Consider the following 20,932-nt stretch of genomic DNA (forward strand, 5'->3'; position numbering starts at 1 on the left):
CGAGACCGTGTTTTCCACCTCCATCAAACAGCTGTGAGTTGATTGACCTTCTCATGGAAAAATGGTGCCACATCCCTCCTTCAGAATTCCAGATGCTGGTGGACTCTATGCCATGATGCATAAAGGCCGGACTGGCCGCACGTGGTGGTCTAACACCCTATTAAGTGATTTTACATTGGTGTTTCCATTTTTTAGCTCACGTGGACTTTCGTCCGGTGAGCTTAAGCGACCGAACAGTGTCCGTAGGTAAGACAGTTAGTCGGACATTCAGTCAGTTGTTCAGTGATTCTGTAAACACATCAGTCATTATGGCTTGAACAAAACACACGATTTTGATGAAATTGGCCACAAGGTTCATACCTGATGCCGAACGAAGGTATACTGACCGCATCAAAATCTGCGCTCATTCAGGGTGTCTACAGGAGGGGAGGGGTGGTGGGAGGGGAGTTTGACCCCTCAAAATAGGTATTTGCTCTCTTCTCCGAAACTACACACACAATATTGATGAAACGTGACAACAACCTTCAACACCCGTGATGTACCAAAATGTTTTGACCGCATAAGTATCTGTGCTCATTGAGGGGATTTACATGAGGTGGGGGAGGAGGGGTTGATTGCCCCAAATAGGTATTTGCTCTCTTCTTCAAAACTACACACACGATTGTGATGAAACCTACCACAACTTTCCTCACTCGTGATGTATCAATGTTCATGGAATAAATAAAAAAAATCAGAGTCTAAAGGGGTATGGGGGAGTTTGAATGACTTGCTCTTGATCCAGGTGAGCTTCAGAATGCACGGTCCTATCTTTTTATGCCTCCACTGATGAAGTCACTGGAGGCATTATGTTTTCAGGTTGTCCGTCCAGCTGTCTGTCTGTTCGTGATAAGTTTTCGGTACCACGATAACTTAAGAATGGCTGTATGGATTGGTCAAACTTGGTACAAGTATGTACAATGATGCAAATATGAACTGATTACGTTATGGGGGGGGGGGGGTAAGAGGTTAATGGTAAGAGGTCCCATTTGGTAAAAAAAATTGTTACCTTGCTAACTTGTGAATCAGTGGTGGGATTTTGACCAAACTTGGTATAAATACTGATCATGATGTAAAGATGAAGATTTCGGCATCAAGGGGTCAGAGATCATGTCAGGTAAAAATGTGATACTTGAGAACAGCTGAAGGGATTTAAATCAAACTTGGTTCAAGTTCGTAACAATGTGGGCAGAGGCATATCGGTCGATGCCGTAGCTTTGAAGAGTGCCGTTCTAGTTGTTCACTTCCTGCATGTTGGATGATCATGGGTCTGTAACATTGTTTACCAAAAAGTCCTGACATAAATACATGGTGCGTCATCAGACATGTTACCCCCTACAAGTATCACATGCATGCTTATCTGTACAGAATGTATGTAGATTGTAGACACCTACATAGCTGTATTTATGAACATTCCATCACATATCCATCCATCCATTGGGACCATATCTGTGCAGAGCGTTGGTGCTGCCTAAGCAGTCTCCTTGGCTATTGGGCACAATCCTGGACGGGTCACCACTCCGACACAGGATCCCAGCAAGCTGGCACTCATTTTGCCAACCTCAGAAGGATGACAGGCAGAGTCAACCCCATCTGAGTGGGATTTGAACTCAGGATCCAAGGATCCCAAGCCCACCACCCTAACCATTAAGCCAACACCAGACATACCGTCACATATGCAAACACATAATGGCATTTTAAGTGTCAAGAATGTAAGTGTATGCACCATCATTTTCACAGAACATCACTGGTACCCAGTAAGTGATAGCACTTCCCATAAGCTCAGTGGCTGTGTTTGTCTCGTCTAACAGTCCTGTGCTGTATCTCATGTATTCATCTGTATGGCCATGTGTGTGATGAGCCTTAGATCCTGCTAAAAAAGAAAAGTTATTTCATGGTGCGTGTTTCAATGTGTGTTGTAATTGCCTATAATTAAAGTGTCGAGCATGTATTTATTTAGAGAGCCCTCATCTTCCCCACCCTAGTGTTCATGTCTTAGCCCCATCTTTTCCCTTCCCTACATACCAACATTTCCCCATTGTACGATCTATCTATTTGTAAGTTTGTATTCTGAGCAGCTTGCAGCAATTTACTGCCCACACCGTGGCATAACTATGCCAAAGGTTCAATTTTGTTGAAATTAGACGTGTACAAAATCAGTTATGAAGTTTGATGTGATTTCCATCATTTTCAAGTAGTGTGTGCATCAATTGGCCACTTTCTGTTGCATTCCGACCATCATAATTAATTTTGTACACCTCTGAATTCAATAAAAAAAATTATCACAAAAACTTGAAATATTTACGTATATCCTGTAAATATTTTGTTCGATTTTGTTTCTTAGCAACAGAATTACAGGCTTTCAAAACTGGGAATAGATACACGACCCACACTAACTCATCAGACAGCAAAAATAAAGGCGTATCGGATTTTGGTGGTAAGATTATTACTGAGTACTTCCGAGACGGAAACATTACTTTTGTTTAAATGCTGTCAGAAGACTCATCCAGCACTGGGAATGACGTTTGATACTGGCTGGAAACTACAGGGTAAAGGCTAAACAGTTGTGCTGAATTTTTCTGGCATAGGACCTTTCCTTCATAGTTATGAGAAATACTTTTTTTAATCCACCTTGTATAACTTAAACGGCCTGTTCCTAAGTGAAATTATTGGCTGAATGTAATGCAAATAAAAGAAAAAAGAGCATTTAACAATCCAGAGCCTCCCTGGTGTGTGTGTGTGTGTGTGTGTGTGTGTGTGTGTGTGTGTGTGTGTGTGTGTGTGTGTATGTGTGTGTGTGTGTGTGTGTGTGTGTGTGTGTGTGTGTGTGTGTGTTTTAATCGTCTTGGATCTTCAAGAGCATCACGTCGCTGGGTGGGTAGGGGCTAAGAAGATCTCCGTGTCCACCAGGGTAATTTGGGTGAGAATCGGCATCTGAGGCATACGACCACTTTAATTTTGCCGTCAAACAACTCGCTAATGGAGGCACTTCATGTGCAGACCCAATCTGACCGTTTGACGGGTTAATCTGCCAACTTGCTATGCACGATGGAGCCCACAGCTGATGACTGCAGAAGTTCTCATTTAATAATGGATTTATTGCAACAAAATTGATGGGGAATAATAAGAATACACGACCGCAAGTGGCGTTACAGACTGTAACAATAGAATCCTCAAATAAACTCAAATGTGACCTCGGAACCCTGATGGCATAAATAATGAATTCCTTAGCACATTCATTAGGGGGTCACGGGGCAGAGAGAGAAGACGAGACACAGAGAATGAAACCTGTCCCATATGACAATTAGCACCACGCGGTGGGGGGCTTGTACAGCGGTCCATGAGGGCTTGTCCTCATGCCGTGTTCCACACTCTCTGTATGTCAGCCAAGGAGAGAGAGAGAGAGAGAGAGAGAGAGAGAGAGAGAGAGAGAGAGAGAGAGAGAGAGAGAGAGAGAGAGAGAGAGAGAGAGAGAGAGATATATAGAGAGAGATACACCTGAGAGCTGTGCGGGACCACCGAGGCTGCATGGGACCACCAGAGAGAGACTTCGCAGCACCAGAGAGCCCAGTGAGAGAGAACTACTCGTTTTTCATTTCCCCTTTTATTTACTCAGCCAGGCTCATTGCGCATGCTCATGGGATGCGCCCATTGACTTACAGCGAGTACATGATGTTTATTCTAACATGCACGATATAAATGACATATTCAAATCTACCCCCCATCCGATATATATACTATCGGACTCCAATATTCGTGAGGGATACATTCTTGAAAAATGCCGTGAATGTAAGAATTGCTGTTTTTTATTGTTTTTTTCAAATGTCGTCGAGGCTTGGGGAAGAGTGATGACACAATAAATCAGGACACAATATAACAAAGGGAACAGCAGGAGAAAGGGGAAACACCAACAGCAGGGTGGAGGGAGAAAGTGGATGGAGACGGACAAACAAAGGATGAAGGTAATGATGAGGGGTAAGGGAGAACGCAAAGGGTGGACAATATGGATACATAAGCAAATTGTGTTTGAGCAGTTTGTGATTTTGGCAAGGTCTGAGGAGAAGGAAGAGGCTGCTGCCTGTCTATCAGAAGGATGAGAAAGGTCACGGTAGAGAGTGGAGTCATCAGCAAAGAGGATTTTCCAGAGAGTCAGTGAGATCATTGATGAAGATTAGGAATAAGATGGGGCCAAGAACACTTCCTTGGGGTACTCCAGTCTTGACAGGGAGAGGACATGAAAGGGTTCTGTTGAGAGACACGTTGTCTACGAGAGTGGAGGAAGTCAGTAACCCAAGAGAGCAGTTAGCCTTAGATGCCATAAGCAGAGTTTTGAAAATAATGCAAGATGCCAGACTGTGTCAAAACCTTGAGATATGTCCAGAGAAATGGCCCTGACCTCGTGCTTGACATTGAGAGCCTCCACCATTGTTGGGAGAGTAGAATCAGCATGTCCAAAGTAGAGTGACCAGGTCTGAATCTGAATTGATGATCTGAGATGCAGCTGTTGGAGCAAGGGAATGATTTTGTGTCAACTGCAATGATGGATTCCATGACAATGCTGATGATTGGAAGTACAGTAAGCTAATTGAGCTGTAGTTAAGGGGACCCGTTTTTGCACCTTTTTTATGTAATGCTGTGATGTTGGCTGATTTCCAATTTCCCAGGTGGATATAGGAGATTAGTCCTGAAGTGAAAAAAACCCAAAACCCCTGCAAATACATGAAACACGAATGTAGAAGCAGGTCAGTTACACTTTTATGACTCGAAATACGTCTGGCAGAAACGTACTACAGCTCATCACACATCTAACACCATCTCTACCATGAAGCATGTTTGTGGCAACATCATGTTATGGGGATGCTTTTCAGCAGCAGGGACTGGGAGACTTATAAGGATGGATGGAACAATGAATGGAGCCAAATCCAGGCAAATCCTTGAGGAGAACCTGCTTCAGAGTGCAAAAGACCTTAGAATGTAGTGAAGATTTATGTTCCAACAGCAAAATGACCCCAAGCATACAGCCAAAGCAATACTGGAATGGCTTCAGAAGAAGAACATGAAAGTCCTTGAGCAGCCCAGCCCAAGTCCATACTTGAATCCCATTGATAATTTGTGGCTTGACTTGAAGATTGCTGTTCACATTCGCTCCCCATCCAACTTGACAGAGCTGCTTCTCTATTCGCAGCCCTATGCTTCACTTATTCGTGGGGTTTCTTTTTTTGCGGTTTTGTTTTTGTTTTTTCGCAGGTTATTTTTTTGGGGCGGTTTCATGGTTTTTTGTCTTTTTTTTTTTTTTTTGCAGGTGGATTCACATTTTTTTTTCGCATTTTCGCGGTGTTTCACATGTGCATTTGTGGGGTGTTTTTAATTTTTATTCTCGCAGTTTCGTGTGTTCTTTTTCATGTTTTCGCAGTTTTTTGTGGCCATATTCACAGTTTTTTTCACTTATTCGTGCTTTTATGTGGCCATATTGGTGGTTTTTTTTTTCGCTTATTCGTGGTTTTTTTGCATTCGTATTGGCGGTTTTTTGTTTTGTTTTGCGTTTTAGTGGGTTTTTTTGTGTTGTTTTTTTGTGGACATATTCACATTTTTTTCCTGGGATTTTGGATTTTCCCTTATGAATCACGAACTGCTGGGAACCTACCCCCCATTTCCCATTTCAGCAATGTCCAGACATTCGTGGAATTTTCCAGGAACATACCCCCATGAATAGCGGGGTCCGCATACATCATATCCACAGCATACATCATAATATGTCACATATAAAATGTATGCATATAATATGCAGTATAATGCGTGGGTATATGCTATGTCACGCATAATATGTGTGATCACCTATCTATGTGCACATGTTCTGTATAATTTGTTTAAAAATCACAATCGTGCATGTGTATATGTAAATCACGATTCACGTATGTTTGTGTGTGTACGTGCTGCCGCCACCGGTCGTCATTTCCACTTGTGAGTCTCTCAGACTTAAAGGCCCTGTCACACCTTGACGTTTTAGCCAGCGTTTTGCAAGGTATCAAAATGTATGTAAAACGCTGGCGTACGCTGAACTATTGATGTTTTTTTCCAGTTTTGGACGTATTGATAACAAGTTGGACGTATGCATAACGTATTAGTAATGTACGCAGAACGTTTCGACAACATATAGATAACTTATATCAACGAATGCTGAGCGTGTTGTCGGCATTCACAACCTATGCCCAACGATAGTCTAACTTATGCATAGCGCGGCAGAGTATCGCCGACGATCACGTGGCGTAGCCTATTAAAAGGCTGCGGCTCGACGTATCAAATCATAACCGCACTAGACATTGAAGTGTCAAGCCACTGTCACACCTTGACGTTTTAGCCAGCGTTTGCCGACGTATGAAAAATTTGCCGAATACGCTGGCACACGTCGAATACGTTATGGGTAAGTTTTGTATACGTGAAGAGCACGCTGGCATACGTATTAGTACGCTGAGTACGTCGACAAATTTTCAGCATGTTGAAAATTTTTCAACGTATGCCAGCATATGACGCACACGTTCCGCATACGCTGGCCATAAGTTGAAGGCACGTTACGCGATCGTTGACACACGTCGACACACGTTACTTGTAAGTTACTCATAAGTCGAAACACGTCGAGGTAATGTTTAGCGTACCCGAAACTTATTTCTAACCTATGAGTAACGTGCTTTGAACCTATGTGTAACGTATCTCCAATGCATATTGACGTATGTAGATGTATTTAACGTCTTCCGGACGACCACAGAACTTACTGAACGTGTTACTAACTTACAGCTACCGTTTAATGGCATATTGGCAGCGTTTAGGGGAATTGTTATATAAAAATGGGGTTCACACAGGAGGAACCCGTCAGTGTTCCTGACTCCATGGTTTTTTTTTTTTGTTTTTTTTTTCTTCGGCATGACGGTGATGTTGACACTTCGATTTCGAGTGCGGTTTGATTTAAATCGTTGAGCGGCAGCCTATTAATTATATTATATTATAACCGCACTAGAAATCGAAGTGTCAACATCACCGTAAGGCCGAAGAAAAAAAAAACCAAAAATAAAAAAACCATGGAGTCTGGAACACTGACGCTAAACATTACCTCGACGTGTTTCGACTTATGAGTAACTTACAAGTAACGTGTGGCGACGTGTGTCAACGATCGCGTAGCGTGCCTACAACACGTTACTCATAGGTTAGAAATAAGTTTCGGGTACGCTAAACATTACCTCGACGTGTTTCGACTTATGAGTAACTTACAAGTAACGTGTGTCGACGTGTGTCAACGATCGCGTAACGTGCCTACAACTTATGGCCAGTGTATGCGGAACGTGTGAGTCATACGCTGTCATATGTCGAAAAATTTCAAGCATGTTAAAATTTGTCGACGAGCTCGGCGTACTACGACGTATGCCAGCGTACTACGACATATGCCAGCATGCTCTTAACGTATACAAAACTTACCCATAACGTATTTGAGGTGTGCCAGCGTTTTAGACAAATTTTTTCATACGTCGGCATATGCTGGCTGAATCGTCAAGGTGTGACAGGGCCTTAACAAAGCCTTGCCCACTCCTGATGCATCCACATTCACCCCAGCAAGGAACCACGACTCATGGACCAAGCCGTCTTCTTTTCTGTGCTCCGTTTCCCGTCCATCCCCGAAGTGGCTCCCGGGGAATGCCCGGGTTTTTGTCTCATCCTTCCTCAGTCTCATCTTTCCTCGGTCTCATCCTTCCTTGACGGGATAGAGTCGGAAAGAGCCAACAAGTCACAAAACAAGGTCAGGGTGCCAGACCGCGTCCCAAACACATGTCTGTCGGCGCAACTACGAGTGCCCAATCTTCCCCATCAGCTGTCACCTCCAGCTCGGTTCTTGCTCCTATCAAAGTCATTGTATTCGGTGCGGTCTTGGATCCCACAAAACTCGGTCCCATTCGAACAGAACTTGGTAAAAAGGAAGTCACCAAAGCTTAATTGGGTTTTCATTCTCAGCGTGTGTGTGCGTGTGTGCCTGTGTATGCACGCGTGCACGCGCGTGTATGTTTGTGTGTATGCGCCATAACTTTTTACCATTTGAGCTTTCTCATCAAATTTTTAACAAAGCTTTATTATAAGAATCTTGAGAAGACAAATTAATAATTTGGTCAAAAGGTCAATGTCACTTAAAATCGTCAATTTTCATCCAATTGACATGGAATTGTATGAATTTGCATATTGGGTTACTGAATTGGTTCACAAATCACAAGTTAGAAACCAATTTTAGATCAAAAGGTCAAGGTTGCATAAAATCGTCAATTTTTATCTGATTGACCTGAAATTTTAAGAATTTGCATGTTGGGTCACTGAAGCTTATTGCTTTTGAGGTCAAAAGGTCAAGGTCACCTAAAATCGTCAATTTTTTTGTATTTATTTTTTTTGTTGTTGCTGTTTTCGTCATGTTTAGGATATAGAAGAATAAGAAGTGTGAATACAAAGCGGACACAAATGGGCTTTGCATTTTCATATGCTTTCTAGTTTGTAATTAAGTTTATAAAATAATTACAAGAGTTAAATGAAAGGTGACAAATGAAACATCCAAAGCTGGTTGGGCTTCATTTATGAGGAAGATTTGAAAAAAATAATTTACATTGGAAGACAAGAGGGTTATAAATGGAATGGTTGAGGGTTTAATCTAACTGTAATTTGAGAAGTGTCTGTTTGTGTATTTGTGTTTCGCTTCTATGCACTCCTGAACTGCTGGATGGAATGAGCTGAAAACTGATGGTTGTACTCTTGGAGAAAGGAGAGGCAGGTGGTGCATGGGAGGTTTTAGATGGTGAAAATTCATAGTCTTCAGGGTTGGGGGGAACACCCCAATTCTCTGTGTATAAATGTGTATCCTATAACGCAGTTTCCAGAAAAGAAGTCATACTAAAATAGACCAATTCTGGGGGATTTTCCTGTCCGTAATTCCGTTTGTAATGACAGGTTCTTCGCAAGTGAAAATAATTCAAAGAATATGTGAAAGTAGATATTTCAAATTGATAGAAGGTGCCAGGACCATTGGGAAATGGTGCAGTTGCAAAAGAAGAAAGCAAAAAATGGAAGTCATGCAACAGTGTTTCTTTCAGAATTATTGTTAGTTTGTGAAAGTCTGTCAATAAAGATAGCAGAGGTAGAAATGATTCACTTCAATAGCTGGGTGTTTTCAGGAATTTAAGCAAAAAGGAATGCAAGATACAAAAGATATAAAATGTGAAAAGACAAAGTACAGTATATTGCTTTTTTGTAAGTCAATGACTTTCCACCTTCCTTCTATTTGCTGTTCTCCCTGTTGTTTTAACTTATGCTGATCTGTCTTTGTCATTATGGCTTGTGCTTCTTTAAAGAATAACAGTGTCCTTTTTTGACCATTTCATTTTGATTCGAATACAAAAAGATTCTGTGGAGTATCTCTGTGCTTCAAAGATCTGGGGGAAGACTAGGTTGAAAGCAAGAGAGCTCCTCGTAGACTAAATCACTTAGACGGCCACCATAAAGCAGTCAACTGGACTGAGCTCTGCAGAATGTGCAAGGCTAGCGGTCAGGCAAACAGATTTGTGATTCATTACAGCCAACTGTCTGAATGGAGATAACACCTGATCTGATCTCAATACTGGTATTATGACGATTGGTTGTACTGATATGGAGATATGAGCAATTAAAGTAAGTGAAATACAATGAATGGGAAACATCATCTGAGCCTGTCAAAGCTAGACCTTGCCGTGATTTCATTGGTAGAACAGCTTTGTATCCTGTGAAGCAGGTTACAATGGCAGGAGTTTTGGGGTTTTCTTTAGCTCAAACAAGATGATGAATTTGATTAAAATCACTGGTCAGCATTGCATTCTCTTTCAGATTTGAGTTTTGAAGATGATGTATTTTTATTAGCTTACCTGGACTTTAGTCTGGTGAGCTTGTGCGATTGAGCAGTGTCCGAAGGTGTCAGTCAGTCAGTCTGCAAACACTTCAGCCATTGTCGCTTGAACCAAACACACAATTTTGGTGAAACTTGGCCACAAGTGGCGATGAGGCTGAGTCTTTGGGCCTCTCACTCTCTCACCGCAAGCAGGTCAGTGGTCTTTCTGTCTTCTCCCGTCTCCTATCCAGTCTTGCCCCCCCCACCGCTCTGTCTGCGATTTCCCCCCCCCCCCCATATTTCCGCAGGGCGCTCAAGGTCCACCAACAAACCCCCTTCTGGTAAAACTACCAAAATCACGAATCACTGCTCACCTTCACTCTTTCCTTCCTCTTTTTCCCCAACTTTGGAATAAACTCCCTCACTCTGTTCAATCCCAATCTTCCCTCCAAGCCTTCAAAACAACTGTTCACCACTACCTCCTATCTTCCCCTATCCAAAACCTCGATCTTTTCTACCTCCCTTAATCCACCCCAAACCCACCAACTTCAAATTCCCTATTTTCCTTTCTACTAAAAGTCCCTGTAATGTCCATCTTGTATACCCCGTGTTCCCTGCCCCATCCCTCTCCCTTCCACAGATCTCCTAATGTCTCTGTTCCCCACTGTTTTGTTCTTCCCTCTCCCACCCTTCTTGTCTCATGCCCCCTTGCTGTGCATTGTGTGTTCGCTCTCATACGAGCCTCGACAATTTATACAAAAAAAACAAGCTTCATATGTCTTACGAAGGTGTATTGACCACATCAAAATATGTGCTCATTAAGGAGATCTACTGGCGGGGGGGGGGGGGGGGGTCAAAATCTGTGCTCATTAAGGGGGTAGGGGTTTTGTGGCTGGAGTTTTGACCCCCTAAAATAGGTATTTGCTCTCTTCTCCGAAACTACACTCACAATTTCAATGAAACTTGACCACAACCTTCATCAACCATGATGTACCAAAGTTTGCTCACAGCATAAAAAAACATCAGGGTCTAAAGGGGTCTGCGGGGGTTTGAATGTCTGTTGCTCCTGATCGAAGTGAGCTTCAGGACTCGTAGTCCTATTTTTTTACAGGAGCAAAGCTCATGAAGGAGGAAGGTAGAATTAACAGTGGGACAAACATCAAGGGAATAAACAAACAGGAATAGAGGAGGGATTTAACACTCAGACCATCAATTAAGGTTAATTAATAAAGATCATAAAGATAAGGAGAATAAAGATCATCAATCAAAATTGGGGATGACGAGAGATGGCGGTGTACTGGTTGCTTGAAGTTCTGGAGTGGAGAATGAGGCAGAACAACGTCTGGAAGGTGCTTCCATAGATGGGAGAAACGAGGAATACAAGAGCTAACAATTGTAACAACATGGAGACCTATGGATGACAACAGGAACAGGAGATGGCCACGACTAAGATGGAGGGATGAAATTGACAAATATTGGGGAAGAGTCAATTGGAACAACAAAGCAAGAGACAGAGCAACATGGCATGAACATGCTGAGGCTTCGTCCAGCAGTGGACTGAAAAATAGCTGATGATTATGAACCAGGAGGGGGTTACTGGAGGAGTTGCAGAAACTCAGAGGATAGAGAGTAAAGGGAGCAATGTTGGAGAATAGACGATAGAAAATGGTGATCTTATTTCTTAATTTATAAAAAAATTTCTTTGGCAAGCAATTTTCGCAATCACAATCAGCTAACATCACTGCATTACATAAACAAGGTGCAAAAACCGACCCCTTAATTACAGTCCTCTTTGCTTACGTCCAATCATCAGCAAGGTCATGGAATCTATCATCACAGTTGATATGCAATCCTTCCTTTTCTCCAACAGGCTCATCTCAGATCACCAATTTGGATTCAGACCAGTTCATTCTGTCTTGGACATGCTGCTTCTACTCTCCCGACAATGGAAGGAGGCCCTCAATGTCAGACATGAGATCAGGGCCGTCTCTCTGGACATATCGTGGGGTTTTGATACAGTCTGGCATCCCACCTTGCTATCCAAACTGTCTGCTTATCGCATCCAAGGCCAACTACACACATGGCTTACTGACTTCCTCTACTCTCATAGCCAACGTGTGGCTCTCAACAGAATCCTTTCATCTCTTTTCACACAGATAACCTCTGGTTGTTTATAACTATTTGAATCAGTACAACATATGAGGTTTGATTTAACCATCCATAGACAAAAAACTTTGGAACACACAAAATACACCATATTAAACAATTTGGTAAACTAAAGTATTTTTAATGAACACTTGAGCAAATGTTGCTTGGGGTCATTATACAAAGCTGTCCCATAGACAAAAACATGATCTATCTATAATTCCAGCAGTGTGTGTGTGTGTGTGTGTGTGTGTGTGTGTGTGTGTGTGTGTGTGTGTGTGTGTGTGTGTGTGTGTGTGTGTGTGTGTGTGTGTGTGTGTGTGTGTGTGTGTGTGTGTGTGTGTGTGACCACTATTTCTCGACAACCACTGGTCCGATCTAATTGAAACTTGCCAGGTGTATTGCTGGGGCCCTGTGGATGTGCCTTTTCAAGGTTTGATATTAATCGGACAAGTGCTTCCCAAATTATGGACATTTATTTACCAACCAATGACAAGCCACGTTGATGCGTGGGCGTGGCCGATGGGGAAGAGAACCTCAGCCGCGTTCCCCATTACGGGTTACATTGTACGGACTTCCGGATAGTGATGACTTAGTGTATTCTAATAATTTCTCGATTTATTATGCGCATTTATAGATAAACACAATGCCCCAATCCAGTCGTCGTTTACGAGAGCGATGGAACGGCCTGTGTGGTTGTTTGAAAGTTTTTTTTTGTTTTTTTTTGCACGTACTTTTTTTTGTTTGTTTGTTTTTTCTCTTCTCTTCTCCTTGTATTTTTCCTTGCGATGACATTGCGAAAAGGCAAAATACGTTGGCGCTAATTGAAAAATTGGCCATTAAAACTAAATTGCGAATATTCGTAACTGAGATATGCGAACTTCCGGACAGTGAGGACTTAACTTCCGGACTTCCGGATAGTGACGACTTACTGTATTCTTTCTCGATTTTTTATCGACTGACTGTATTCTTTCTTTCTCGATCTCTTTCTCGATTTTCTTAAACACAATGCCCCAATCCAGTCGTCATTTACGACAGTGAAGGAACAGCCTGTGTGGTTGTTTGAAAGTTTTTTTTTTGGTTTGCATGTACGGTCACGCACGTACGGCCACGCACGTACGGGCACGCGAGAGCAAAGGAACGGCCTGTGTGTTTGTTTCTGGCAAGCTATTTTAAAGTTTTTTTTTTCCACGTACGGGCACGTACTCGTAATAATAATAATAATAATAATATTATTATTGATCGTAAAATAAGGTAGGCCAAAAATATATATTGCATTTTGTTTCTTCTCAAAGGCCACTAGTCATCTTTTCTGTGACTATAGGTTTAGTGGTGTGCATTGACAAGGATTGGTTCTCTCATGGCATGTTTATGTTGTGCCTGAATGACTTTTGAATCCTGCTGATCATGCATCACCAGGGTATACATGTGCTTTCATTGGCCACAGGTGTCGTATTTCCATACCTAGCCAGTAGATCACAATGCTTGGGTTGAAGAGCACCTGAGCGAATGTTGAGGGGGATTCATCATCATCATGCTTTCCTTTGGATAAGAAAACCAAGATGTCGAGTGCAAATGAGGAAGTTAGCTTGTGTTATGTGTTATCAGTCTTGGGACTTATTTCTTGTGCAGGCTAAAGTAAATTGCTGTAGCCTGATTAGTCTTTGCAGCATCAGTTGTGTTCAAGCAGGTGCCATGTAGCTATTTATGCCAAGCTTTCTCAAGAATTGAAATTGCTCGGCAAAAGTAAATCCAGAGTTCATTTCAGTGAGAAGCAGATAAATAAAAACGAAGCTAGAATATAAAAACATATGCTCGGTGATAATAATCAACAGAGTGGGTTCGACCCAAAGACGAATTTATTTCTGATACCTTTGGCTCTATTTTTGGAGAAGAGCAGCAAAAAGTGGTGTCATTTGTTTAAATGCATTTGGCTATGCTGAAGCGTCTGGCAATATTCGGAGAGGTATGTGTTTGTACGTGTGTGTGTGTGTACACCTGAATTGCCATACTTGTGATTTGTTCTATGTGTGTACTTGTGAATTATCATTGATGCACATGTGATGTCATTCTTCAAACCAAGCACTTTTGGGTGCTGGATACATCAACGCTTGCCAACCCATTTGCCGACCTCATCACCTCGCTTGGTCTGTTTCCGCTCGACCGACTGGAGCATATAAACATGCCTTTAAACACAGTTGGGCAGGGTAAATCTGGCAGCTAGGTCTCACATTTTGCCCAAGTGATTCCTTCAGGGTTGGAGTACCACTGAAGCATTCCTCTGTGAAGTCGCAGCGACACAAAACCAATATTCTGTTGGACCCACAACAGTTTGTTCAGATCTGCTTGGGTTATTTATTTCACTGTTCCAGTCATATTATGAAAGGAAAAATTATTATAAATATAACCAAATAATGTTACAGGTGTGCTTTGCATTGATGCAGGTTTGTTTGCCTTCAGGAGGAGGAGCGACAGCGCCAACTCCGTGAACGTGCCAGGCAGCTTATTGCTGAAGTGCGGACCGGCACAAAATCTCCTACTCCTGGAGCATGCTCTGGTATGTGAGAGTTTGTGATGTCTTTTAAATTTTTATATTGTTTTAAATGGAATGTCCAAGCCTGGTGTTGGCTCAGTGGTTAGGGTGGCAGCTTGGGATCCTAGGGTCCTGAGTTCAAGCCCCGTCGGCCGCTGAATTAATACACCAGGGGGTTGACTCAGCCTTTCATCCTTCCGAGGTCGGTGAAATGAGTACCATTTCCAGTGTGTGTACTGGTAGAGGGGCACTGCATCAGCGACACAGTCACGCTTCAAGAAATGATAACTACCCCGGCAGCTAAGCTGCCATACGACCACCACCATGGAATGTCAACACAGCCAGTCCTGATGACCCAATTACAGGGTTTTCATTAAGTTTTAAAGTAGATTTGTGTGTTAATTAAATGAGATAACTGTGATTCGCCGAATGGTTTGAGGAGCAGTCTGCCAGGCCAGGGGTCCAGGAGCCGCTTAGGCTCCTGGAAGCTCTGTGGGTCTCGATGTTCTGCGAGGCCATCTGAGCATACTTATATCTTACATTGGGTCTCTTATGGGAAATTGTCTGCACTTGCACAAAAATAGTTTATAAAATGTCTTATCGACAGCACATCCATCACAAGTTAGCACCTGCAGCAAAATTTTTGTGACGTAATTCTTGTTCAATAGACAAAATTGTTGGGTTCACACTTCACACGAAAGAAAGCTTTGATTTTTGGATCTCATTGAAGTTTAGTTTGTGCAGAAATATACTTATAAATAAACTCAAGTGCACAGAAAGCCAGCTCAGCTTGTAACTGTGCAATAAGATGTGCAACGCTTTAACTCGTGACGTAGTCCTCGTACATAAAATGTAACATTACACAATTCAACGGAAAGTCTGTTTTTTTTCTCTCCAAGTACGTGGATGCAATGACACCAAAGCCTCCAAGTGAAGCTGTTTCAGATATCACGAAGGTTACCCTGAAAAACACCAATACTCACAAAAAAAATCAAACTATCTCGTTAATGCAACATCTTTATGTTTAAAAAAAAATGATTTGCCTTTTCATTCGCAAATAAACAAGCTAACATGGATTTCACCCAAGACGATGTCAGTCGCCTTTTAATATGCACGAACGTCTCTCGACATTATTCCACGTCGACGTCTTTGGTACACTTTGATGGCAGAAACAAAACACAGCAAGTGGAATTGTAGATTATTTGTGGAACCGTTTTTGAAAGGACTCAGAAGAAAATAGGATCTGGTAAAGAACAGAAAGCTGGTTTGAGTATGCAGGTGAGCATGTTTTGCTGTGCTCCCTTTATATCTCCATCACTACGTGTACGTCTGCATTTTGTTGTTTCTCAGTCCATTTTACAAAGCCATTCTCTCCCAGTTTTGTCTTTTTTAATTTTAATTTTTACAATAATGGTGTTTTAGAAATGTATTTCAGCTTTACTTTAAGGCTGCCTATCTTATGTAGGTTTGAAAAACATGAAAAGGCCCACATTTAGGTTGTTTTCTTGTCTTGGTTTTTCCTGTCTACCTTGTACCTGTGCCATTAGTTCATTTAGTTGTAAATGCTGAGTTGTATATTTGTAGTGATAAATTAGAGAGGCAGTGGATGTTTCTTCTTGTCTTTTTTTTTTTTTCTTGAATCCCGATTTCCTTGTGTAATTTGTAAGTCAGGTATTTTAGTTTTGGAAGTACAGTACAGTATATCACGAACCTTAGAAAGTATCAAAGACTACCCCTCGCTGTTGTAATGTGATGCAGCCTATCTGGATGACTCTCCTACACAAGCAGTTTTTTTTTTTTTTTGAAGAGATGGTTGCCATTTTACGACTATAGCTCCTGGGCAAGAAGATTCATGTTTTGTAAACATCAATCTAAACCATCGTCATCTAATTTTGAAAACATCATTAATCCCTGACAAGTATTATTTTTGTAGGTCTTGTCCTCGGACCTGATTAGTCGAGCGTATAAGCTAAAAATCGTTCACTTTATGATAAAAGCATCGAATTTGGTGGAGTTGCAGTTGAGGTCATACCTTTTCATTTTAGCTACAGTGCTCTGATGAAAAACGATTTTGCAGCCTGGAACCCTTAACCTCCCAAAAACATTGATTTTTCTCGAAAGCACACGAGTTAGTGGTAAAATAACCATTTTGACAAACTTAAATATTTTTAGGAACATTATTTACTGCATGCAGCCATGTTGCTTCACTCTGGATTGCATATTTTAAATATAGCCTCATGTTTTACGAGGACGGCACCCTTTAATTTGGACCATGCGGCTGACGTTGATCTGCTGAAAGTTGAGGGTTACACTTTAAATCATAAATATCTTGGCATCAAAAACAAGATTGTGATATTTTCAGTAAATTAATGTGTGAATGTACTCACTTGTGAATCGAGTATGAAGGCCTCTGCCATGCATGGAATGATTTGTTTTAAGTTTCAGGAATATGTTGTTAAATTTGGGGTCAGAAGTGACCTTCAATCCTAATATAGAAACGTATACTAATAGCATTATTCACCTATCCATTACGAAACTGATTTGGAATTTCTTTTCAGAAATGCATGTAACTACCAAGCAAGGAAAGGAAGCAAAGGACATTAGTGTTTAGTGGTGGTGGTATTAGTGGTAGAGGTCATTGTTATAGTCTGCACCATGTCAAATTTATGCCAACTTGTAAAACCCAAGGGACATAATTAGTCAGCTACTTCTGTGCAACAACCCGAATGGGCACCGTGTTTTCTTTGCCAGGAAGACCAAAAAGATAACCCCCTGTTATGTCCAGAGAAAGCTACATCTGGCAACATGTCAATTGCAAATAACTTGAAAGAATTTAAGAAGTGTAGCCCAGTCGCTATGGGAATTGGCCTCGGCAGGTTATATGATGGTGATGGCATTGCTCATACCCTCAAGGCTCACAAAGCTGTTTACTATAAAACTGGTTTCCTCAAATTTTCTAGAGACTAGCTTCAAAAGGCAAAAAAAAAAAATCTCTCACAATACACATTATATGAACCCAGCCCCAAAAAAAACAAGACACAGCCTTGATACTGCTACCAAAGTAAATTATAATCAGCAACCAAAGTGCTTTTGTGATCAACCAGGAGAACTCATGCAGTATTGCAAGAATAAACAACATTGATGCCCATGTTAAAGAATATGCAACAAAACTCCATGAGTCTAAGCTCATGGGAAAGTTGGCATTGTCAGATATGCACTAGTTGCACAGTATAATAGAAATTGTCTGGTTGATGTATACAACCGAGCACGTATTGCTGACAGCAAGTTGAAGGAAGAGTGGTTCCATTCCTCTTCCAGTGAAGTATCTGCTGAGGCTGTGGCCTTGGCAGAGTTGGTGGCATATATCAACAAGCAGTCACAATAAATACAAGTCCTCACGTTTAAACTGTCTGATTTAGCTAAAATATATGATGCTAGACTCCAACAGATGAGTTCCGATTCAGAATCATCATCAAAAGTGAACTCAACCAAGCTCAAAGTAAAACTGCTGGAATTGGTCCCTTATTTGAAAGAAGTTATTCAGGGAAGGGAAGTGCTGTTGGCTTATGACAGATATCGGAGAAGCTTTGAAGTATGTTTGTGACAACAGGGATGACTCAGATGCATGGTCCTCGCCAGAGCAGCAAAAACAGTCTGAAAGAATATAATGCAGAAACAGGAGAATTTATTTGGTTCCTTCTCCAAAGATTGCCAGAAAGAATCAGTGCCAAGCAACATACTAACACTGGTCAAAATGATCCTGGAAGGGCCAAATATTGAGGACCAGGTAAATATAAAAGGTTGGAGAAACAATGCAGCAAAGGCGATATGTCAGCTACTAATCTACAACAGTGTAAACCATAGATTGGGCCAAGCAAACACTGTGCGCTACAATGCTGACAGACAAACACCTCTTGCAATATAAAATGGCTTGAAGCTGTATTTGAAAAGCAGAAAGAGGAGCCTGGCTGAAAACCAGCATAGACTGGGCATGTCAATATCGTACAACTGTGTGATACAGATCTCCACAGACTTTGTCCATAGTTTTGTGAGCATTACAAGGAGGAAGGCATTGTCTGTCGATGCAATATGTACAAGACGGTTTTCCAGTCAGGAGCACGAGACAACCTTGATAATAATCCAAAATTTACAACAGCAAAGTGGTCATTTCATGGCACCGCCATTTTTTTTCCAGCCACGTGTATAAAGAATGTCCTGGGGAAAAGCGTGATGTGACTGTAATTAAGGACTCTGCTTACCAGAAGACAGTGGCCAACTTGCCAGATGAGTATGCTATTGTTCCTCAAGCTGGGCTACAAAATGAAGTCCCCACAGTCCCTCTTGTGCAACGTCATCTGAACCTGGGTGGTGAAGCCTACAAGCAAGGTGTTGTCACTTTGCTCATAAAATTCATAATCTTTACCTTCGCATTCTGCGAAAGGTTATGTTTTGGTCGCTGTGTATTTATTTATTTGTGAATATGTGTGTTTGTTTGTTATTCGCATAACTCAGAAAGAATTAAACCGAATTGCATGAAAATTGGTGGGATGATTCGTGATTATCCAAGGACGATTTGATTAGATTTTGGGAGCGATTGGGTCAAAGGTCAAGGTCAAGGTCATGAAAAGGTCAAAAACAAACTTTTGAGCATAACTTCCTTCATAAGACAGCTATCGACATGCAACCAACGCCATATTGTTCCATGACGAAATACCTTTCGGGTACGTGGTGTCAGATTTGACGTGACGTCATCAGAAGTGCGTCAAAATGACGTCACAAGATGACGTAAATTTTCAATTTTAGACCTCATCAGTTTTGATCATACCGTTTTGTAGGACTTACCTTGAGGATGTCACACACCAAATTTGACGTCGTTCGGACTGACCGTTACGACGTCATTGACGTTTGAACATAACGTTTTTCAATTGTGGCTAAATTGTCCTGATATTTTATATTCAAATATCTATGTAATTTGTAAAGGAAATTGTCCGAAATCCAGGCATTATGATCAGTACCAAAATATCTGCTTATTTATGAACAGGTTTTGCAAATTAACTCTATGGTCAAGGTCACGGTCACACTCAAGGTCAAAATATACTTGTAGGCATAACTTCAGATGTAATAGAGCTATTGACATGAAACCAACGTTAAAATGTTCCGTGAAATAAGAGCTTTCAGGATGGTAGTCCACGATTGGTAGTGACGTCATTGGAAGTGCGTCAAAATGACGTCACAAGATGACGTCATTTTTAAACTTTCGATTTTTTTCAGTGTTTATCATTCCATTTTGTTGGACTGCCCTCAATGACGTCTAACACCAAATTTGACGTCCATCGGACTGATGGTTGTGACGTCATGGACGTTTTTAAATGACGTTTTTCAAATGTGCCCGGAAAAAAGTAGCAGCGGCGAAGGTATGCGCTCTACCGAGTGCCTGTTCTAGTTACTTTGTCATGAAATTTCTGCCATTTTCAATATTCAATGAGGTCAGCTGATATCAATCATAATATTTAAAATGCTGGATAAACATTTTTCAATGAAATCTAGTTTCTTTTGGATAATGTGATGTACAACTTAATATTTTTGACTTGAGCGATCATCAGACTGTAGTGACTGAGACACCATTCTTTTTTTTTTGTTTTTTTTTTTTTTTACCAAAAAACTGTCATTGGAGTCTTTTTCAAAATTTGTGCCCTAATTTCATTATTATTGGCAACAAGAAGTTATAATTTGGCTTAGGAGTAGATTTTTGCCTTCTCTTTATGATTCCACAATCAATTTCTTGATATTAAGCCAAGAAAGACCTGTTTATGGGGGTACAATTGAACATATTTTGGTTGTTCCCTGTTAATGGCAGCAATGTTGAATATCTAATGAGGTCATGTGACCCCCAATTTTTGTCCAGCTATTTTCATATTCTCTAATCCTTGCCCTTTCTAAAAAATATATAGTTTGCATGGGTTTATTTGCTTTGTTTGGTCATTATTAGCCTATTTCTTGAGTTGGTATTGACAGTACAAAGTAAAAGGTGAACCAAGTACTTTCAGCCTTCAAAGTGATATTTCATTGGGGCTCTGTAGCTAAAATGAAAAGTTATGGCCTAAAGTACAACTACACCAAATTTGGCACTTTTATCACAATTTGAACGATTCCAGGCATATGGCCAGCTTGTGTACTGTCGTATATATCTACTGTCGTATATATCTACTGTCATACCTAATGCTGGTCAAATTTGGAACTGGTGATGACGTAGCTGAAATGGAAGAGTTGCAATTTTGGGAAACAGCTTATTGTTGATGTAGCGATTCAACAAACAATTCATAAAAAGAATGATA

The 20,932-nt window shown here is 41.2% G+C and overlaps 1 protein-coding gene across 15 annotated transcripts in view; it reads left to right on the forward strand.

Moving 5' to 3' along the window:
- Positions 1 to 20,932, forward strand: part of EHBP1 (EH domain binding protein 1) — a 340,218-nt gene that overhangs the window by 224,347 nt on the left and 94,939 nt on the right. For all 15 annotated transcript variants that reach the window (XM_085887653.1, XM_085887654.1, XM_085887656.1 and 12 more), the window contains one exon: positions 14,525 to 14,621. In XM_085887653.1, coding sequence (XP_085743779.1) covers positions 14,525 to 14,621 — 97 coding nt within the window. The remainder of the gene's footprint in view (positions 1 to 14,524; positions 14,622 to 20,932) is intronic.

Source organism: Eptatretus burgeri, chromosome 7 (assembly GCF_056783735.1).
Source record: "Eptatretus burgeri isolate ZD-2024b chromosome 7, Ebu_testis_v1, whole genome shotgun sequence".
Classification (NCBI taxonomy): domain Eukaryota; kingdom Metazoa; phylum Chordata; class Myxini; order Myxiniformes; family Myxinidae; genus Eptatretus; species Eptatretus burgeri.